This window comes from Anarrhichthys ocellatus, unplaced genomic scaffold (assembly GCF_004355925.1).
Source record: "Anarrhichthys ocellatus isolate YVR2014 unplaced genomic scaffold, GSC_Weel_1.0 scaffold2, whole genome shotgun sequence".
In the NCBI taxonomy this organism is placed as follows: domain Eukaryota; kingdom Metazoa; phylum Chordata; class Actinopteri; order Perciformes; family Anarhichadidae; genus Anarrhichthys; species Anarrhichthys ocellatus.
The window spans coordinates 2,257,413-2,263,943 of record NW_022280032.1 but is presented as its reverse complement, the minus strand read 5'-3'; the positions used below and the strand labels follow the sequence as shown (position 1 = coordinate 2,263,943).

The window sequence follows — 6,531 nt, the reverse complement described above, 5'->3', positions numbered from 1 at the left end:
ATATATATATTTGTATATATATATATATATATATATATATATCTCAATGATAATAATAATAATAATATTTTGTTATACATCTTTTTCTTGGTCTTTGGGCTTCATGACTCCAGAGACTTGCTGAAATCCCTTTTGTATTTTCTTAGGAAGCATTTATGTTTTTTTTAAATGTGTGTGTTTCTTTAATCTTTGTTTCATATCTCACTGCTTAATGTAATGTTGTGCAAAAACACAAATAGATCACAAAGAGGATACAAGGATTAATAGTTTTGCAAACATGTGAGCCAAAGCGCGAATTTCATCCAGAATACAAACTACAATTGGTGGATAAACATGCGCCAAACTATCGAAGATCGTTGGCATTAGATTCTCACAAAACGAGTTTAAATAAAGGATTGGACATCTTTAACATGTTCCTCTGTGCAACTCGGACAGTGATTAATAGTTTAAGACGCAATGGACACGAACGAAATCTACATTTGAAGCCTCTGAACATATCATATTTATTTGCCCTGTTTGTCAAAATATCAGGACTCAAAAAAACATCCTTCATTAATATAATATCTTGACTGCGAAGGCTGAAGCATGGGTGCACGTGTTCATAACGACTGGATTGTGTAAACTAGGCTATACTATTTCGTAAAAACTAAAGAAAAAAGATATTTATTAAGCTGCACACGTTTTTGTTAAACTACCAAAAAAAACCCTCATAATTAAACGTTAAAAGGGGATTTGCTTTCTTACACAGATGTGTAAATGTTGAATTTGTGACATATTTGAAATATATGATTTATGGGAGGGCCAAATTATTAAAAATACAAATCATCAGTTTGCCTGTAACACAAAGGTTAGAAAATAACAATCGGAACAGAATAAAGTAAACGTGTTGTTTTTTTTAGAGCATTTTGTTCACTTCATTCCGGAATCAAACACGATAAACTCCCCAAAACCGAAACGATTGAACGGCAGAGATCAGATTAAATCCCATTTAAGGTCTAAACGTGCAGCTGTAGATACACCACTGCCTCGTTCTGGATGTCTAAACATGTTGTAAATTAAAGTCACTTTTGATTGTTGTGCGGCTGCAGAACCACTGTGAACTGCTGCCGGGTTCGGGTTCTGGACGTGGGAGGAGCTGGGTGCCGTTACGCAGAGAGGAGGGGAGCCCTTCAAGGAGCTCATTCTCTTCGGGGCTATAAAGACGTTGCGGCTTCAAGACGGAGCAAATTAACTCCATTGGCGAATTATTGCATTACAAAAGTCATCGGTGCGTTACGGTGATTAGTTTATTTTCTTTCTTTTTTCTTTCTCTTCTCATGGTGACTTTTGATTAAAGCGGATTTGGGGTTAAGATGATGGAGTATATGGATGATAAATTTGCGTTGAAGAGCCAAGCGATGAAGGCCAGCGATTACTACATGGACCAAGTCATGGAGAGCCTGGAAAGCACGCAGTACTTCAGCAAGTCTTCCCCGAAATGTGTGCAGGCCTTCGGGCTTCAGAGCGGCGAGCACCGCTCCTCGCCCTGCGGAGACCAGAACGGTGCGTAAAAGCTTCTTTAATTTCACCTTTTGTTCATCGATATTGCAATTTTACTGGAGTTGATGTGTTAAAGATAAAAACTGGAAGATTTAATATCCAGTAGTTTCTCTCTTTTTTTCCGTCCTAAACATTTCTGATGTTTCATGGAGGTGTTTCGTTTGCAAATATTTTGTTTTTGCCATTTCTCTTTTTTTTTTAAATATGAAAGACAATTGAGCATGAAACACTTAAAGCATGAACTTATATTTCTATAGAATTAAATGGTATTTTCATATGTATTTTTAAGTTGCATTTACAATATAATGGCAGGCCATCAAGATGTATTATTATTAATTTATCACTCGTTCATTCCAGCTAATTACGGTGTACCAAAGACAGACGAGGACCCTTTGCACACGGACCTCGGGAGGCCGATGGACAGCTGCTGCACCTTGCGGGCGTCGCCGGTGACAACCGGACAGGAGAAGACGGATTTGGACGACATGGGGGACAAGTGCGACAGTAACGTGTCCAGCAGCAAGAAGAGGAGACACCGGACGACCTTCACCAGCGCGCAGCTGGAGGAGCTGGAGAAAGTCTTTCAGAAAACTCACTATCCAGATGTTTACGTGAGGGAGCAGCTGGCCATGAGGACGGAATTAACGGAGGCCAGAGTGCAGGTTATTAAGAGTCGTATTTTGTTAACGTTCACTGATGGAGAGAATAAATCATAAAATAACGAAACAAGGGCTGACGACAATATATGTGGAGCAGTGCGCTATGCGTAAAATGGTGCTCATAAACACACCACAAACATATTTAGGAAATAAAACATCTGTTGATTAAAAATACTCGTTGTTTCCACAAAAGCAGTGCAGAAGGATTTATTGTAATTTCAGGCTGCTGCTGCTCTTCTTTTCCAAATAGATTATTTTGCCAGAACTTAGTTGGACTTCTTTTCAAAGCAGATGCCACTTGGTATTTTGTCAAAAAGTCACATTTATTTCTACTGATTTTATTTGTCTAATTTTATTTAATTTCCTACTAGGTGTGGTTTCAGAACAGAAGAGCAAAATGGAGGAAACGAGAGCGCTACGGGCAAATCCAACAAGCCAAAACTCACTTTGCAGCCACCTACGATTTATCAGTGTTACCGAGGACCGACAGCTACACACAGGCAAGTTTGGATCGACGTTTTTCTAACAGCTAAGGATTTTAGTTTTGATGTCAAAAGAGCCTCTGGTGGGAATTTAAAACTATTTGCTTAAGAGGAGAAACTGTTTTTCATGCACTGGTCAGTTTTGCGAATATTTAGCTTCGATGAAGTCTTCTTTCAAAGATGCAAAGAAAACATCTAAATAGTTTTTTTTTTGTCTATTTGCTTCCGTAGATTTATTCTCAATTCACCATAAATTAGCATTAGATAATGCCTCATTTGCATATTTACAAATACAATTTCAGAAAACTTGTTATACAAAAAGCAACTAATGTCAGTAATCAAGGACGTTTCATGGTGATATCTGGTAGTTCATGTTTTGACCCTATTCACCTGTAGAGTCTCTAAATGTCTGTAATGGAACTAAACGTCTCTTTAAATGACGCTTTCTCTAAATGAGTTTGTTCTCAGACTCTGATCCAGAAATCTCCACTTCAGCAGCTCTTACATTCACCAAACTTTACACTTTCATTCCTCTCTGTGTGCGGAAGGTTAACACAGAGGGGTTTGTTCACACATCACTCACAGACTCATTTATACTACATTTTATTCCTAATAACATGAACAAAATATATTTTTTCAATGGCTTTCACGATATTATCTGAATTATGGATTAAAGAGATATCCAAAACTCCTGTTGTGTCAACAAAATGAAACAAAATGAAACAAGAATTTTAAACCTGGCTTTTCTGTTCTGTGAATCTATTTAATAAGATAATGCCTCATTTACATATTTAAACATTTTAATGACAGTATCTTATAATTAAGATGTTAACCCTGACCTGCAGTGTCTCCCCTTAAAGCATGGAGGACGCCTGATAAGACCTCTCTCCTCTAATACTCAATTTCCTCGAGCAACAACAAATGAATGCTCGTGTCTGCATTAATCACTGCATGTCACTTCCGCTCTATTAATCACCTTTTATGAAGCCCGTCTTCAGATAAGAGGCTCGGACACTGATTAGAGCGCCTGTGAGGTGTCCCGGCTGAATGAACGGCCTTATATCACGTTTCATGTTCGCTGCACATTTGTCTTGCTGCTTCGGACAAAGGTCGGGTACGAGATGAGGTGAGAGGAGACGCAGCATGTCAGTTGTGTCTATCAGAAACATGAGATTGGGCCTCCCAGTGCTGTCGAGCCTTTTTGGGGGGTTTTTCAGATGGAAATATGCAGTTCCTCAGAGGGGCGTGTGTTAACGTATATGTTGAATTCAAAGAGGTAGAGGAGTTGCAGCTCTTCTACGCCCTGGCTCAAGACCAGGTCAGAAATGTGCTGGACTGCCTGGTATTTTCTCCGCACATGTTTCTGATAGAGTCCCCTACAGTCTTACACCCTCTCTCCCAGCTGATCCACATTACCCTCATTAAACGGACCGTCCTGCTGCCAGCGGGTGTTTTTGTGTCTCCCTGAACATAGTGGACATTGATTGCATTCTTCTGGGTTTTTAAGGTGCTTTGTATAATTTGGTTTGTTTGAGGTTTTGGATATTTCTGATATTGGGTTCTGATATTGTTGTATTTTCTGGGAGAGGGGGGTAAAACTGAAGTCCTGCTCGTGGATGGCACATGATGTCAGGATCATGCTGGCAAAGCTGATTCTCCAGCTGCAACCATATTTACGTGCAACAAAAGAAGTTGATTTAACTGTTAGAGTTGACTTTTCTCTTCACCGCAACACTGTAGTTTTGTGTTTGTTCACATCATCTGAAAGCTATACTTTGGCAGAAAGACGTTTTCCTGTGCTAAGCAGTAACCGCTTGGTTCAGTTTATAGTTTTCCAAATTTTTTTTGAAGATGCTGAAATTTAAGGAAGTTTTTTGGAGCATTTATTTTGGTTTATTTTTTATTTTTTCTTAAAATATAATGTTCTGTGGGGTAGAAAGCTACAGTGGCACATTATGTTGGCTTCGTTTTCACCAGATGCAACGAAGGAAGATGTACTTTGCATGCTATTCACATGCTGCTTTCTTACGCCGGCTCGTCTTCTCAAGTCTGACTGAGATCCTGGCAAACGAAACCAAATGAGAAACGTCAGCATGAGTGAAGTCATTTGTATGTGATGGAGCTGCAGTTCAGTCTGCGTTGACAGCTTAAAGAAGGACATGCTGTTCTTTAGACTCGAGCTCTTACAAACCAGTCATGTGCTGTTTACTGTATGTTGACCAGATGGGACTTTATCTCCTCTCTGTCCCTTCTGGCCTGTTTGCTCTAAGATCATCTAACAAAAATGTCAACAGAGGCTGCATGACACTTTTATGATGGATTTTAAAAATGATGAATCATAAAATGACCTCCACCTTCAGAGTTGTTTGGATCCGTGTGCATTCATTCAGAGTTCGGGTCACTTTACCCCTCAAAGAAACTCACGTCCTGCTCCTGTTTTCTAGACATGTTGATAGTTTTGTTTTTATTTGTCCAGATTTTGAGATGTCTTTCTCTGATGTTTTTGCCTCCACCTTGATACAATGGAGGCGAATGACATTTCATAATTTAGGTGCCTAATTCTTGAACAAAAATCACATTTACGAAAATCAAGAGCGACATCTCGGTGTCTTAGTTAATCTCATCTACTCTCTAATCTCCAATCCACTGCGGTCAACAGTTTTTAAAGAGGCTATTTCCTCTGTAAACTTAGTTTACTGGTAAATACAGTGTCTGTCTGTGTGTGTATGTAGGACGGATAGATTTCTCAAAATATGGTCAATAAAACCAAAACCTACTGCATGACCAGATACCACTAGATTTAAGTGAGAAAATACATGAGATAATATATTTTTTGTGACATGGTGGAAACCACCCTTTGTATTTTCAGCCAATTATTTCAACATTTCAGCCAATATTACTTTAACATGTACGGCTCATCATTGACCAAACAAAAACTAAACCAGAGCAATATGACTTTAGATTTGTAGCTCCCGCTGTATTCCTGTAGAGATTCAGCTTCTAAATTTCATTTTTTATTTTTCAAATGCTCCTATAAACTACATCTGTTCTGTGTGACAGAATAATCAAAATCAAAACACTTACTAGCTTTTCTGAACACATGCCACTGTCTTCATCAGCCAATGGAATGATTCAGGTGATATTAAGTGTTTAAACTGTACATACTGTATATGTGTAAAGCTTTACTTATACTTAAAACAGCTACGTAGAACTCTTTGTGTGTGTTAAACTATCAATCTGTTATAACATGAAATGAAAGTCATCCTCCCCAGTGTCTAAAGCCTCTTTTCACCCAACAGATTCCCAACAACCTGTGGCCGAGCCCGGCTACCGGCAGCCCCGTGGTCTCCTCCTGCATGCTGCCCCGAGGCACCCCTCCCTGCGTCACCTCCTACTCCCACTCCCCCCGTTCTGCCGCCGGTGTCGCCGAGCACGGCTACGTGGGCTTCCCCAATCAGCAGAACCAGTTCGGCCACGTCTCCCTCAACAACTTCTTCAGCGCAGACTCCCTCCTCACGCCGGCCACCAGCGGTCACCATGCCTTCGAGACCAAGCCCGAGTTCGAGAGGCGCTCGTCCAGCATAGCCGTGCTGCGCATGAAGGCCAAGGAGCACACGGCCAACATCTCGTGGGCCATGTGAGCGTCTGCATGTCTGGAAAGTCTGGATCATGTATGGAAAAGAATATATATTTTTCACAAATTTTCCAGTTTGTACCAAGAGGGGGAAATGCCCAAAGAGTCTGAAATCCTATTCAAAGCAAGCTGTTTGTCGCTCACAGTGCAACATCTACAGATTAGATATCACCTGCATTGTTGTGAAGCTTTGGAGTGACAGGGCCGATTTCACCAT

General features: G+C 40.1%; 1 protein-coding gene across 1 annotated transcript; it reads left to right on the top strand.

Annotated features, from left to right (window-relative positions):
- The first annotated feature begins 1,294 nt into the window (after positions 1-1,294).
- Positions 1,295-6,321, top strand: alx1 (ALX homeobox 1). The gene is made up of 4 exons (XM_031856010.1): positions 1,295-1,542; positions 1,897-2,201; positions 2,570-2,698; positions 5,980-6,321. The coding sequence occupies exons 1-4, from the start codon at positions 1,353-1,355 to the stop codon at positions 6,319-6,321; spliced, it is 966 nt and encodes a 321-aa protein (XP_031711870.1). The 5' UTR covers positions 1,295-1,352.
- Positions 6,322-6,531: the final 210 nt, after the last annotated feature.

What these genes read in the sequence shown, in the direction of transcription:
- alx1 (XM_031856010.1), top strand. Translation starts at nt 1,353, where the DNA reads ATGATGGAGTATATGGATGATAAATTTGCGTTGAAGAGCCAAGCGATG. An exon ending in TAACGGAGGCCAGAGTGCAG is followed by an intron (nt 2,202 to 2,569) that starts GTTATTAAGAGT and finishes ATTTCCTACTAG; the next exon opens with GTGTGGTTTCAGAACAGAAG. An exon ending in GGACCGACAGCTACACACAG is followed by an intron (nt 2,699 to 5,979) that starts GCAAGTTTGGAT and finishes TTCACCCAACAG; the next exon opens with ATTCCCAACAACCTGTGGCC.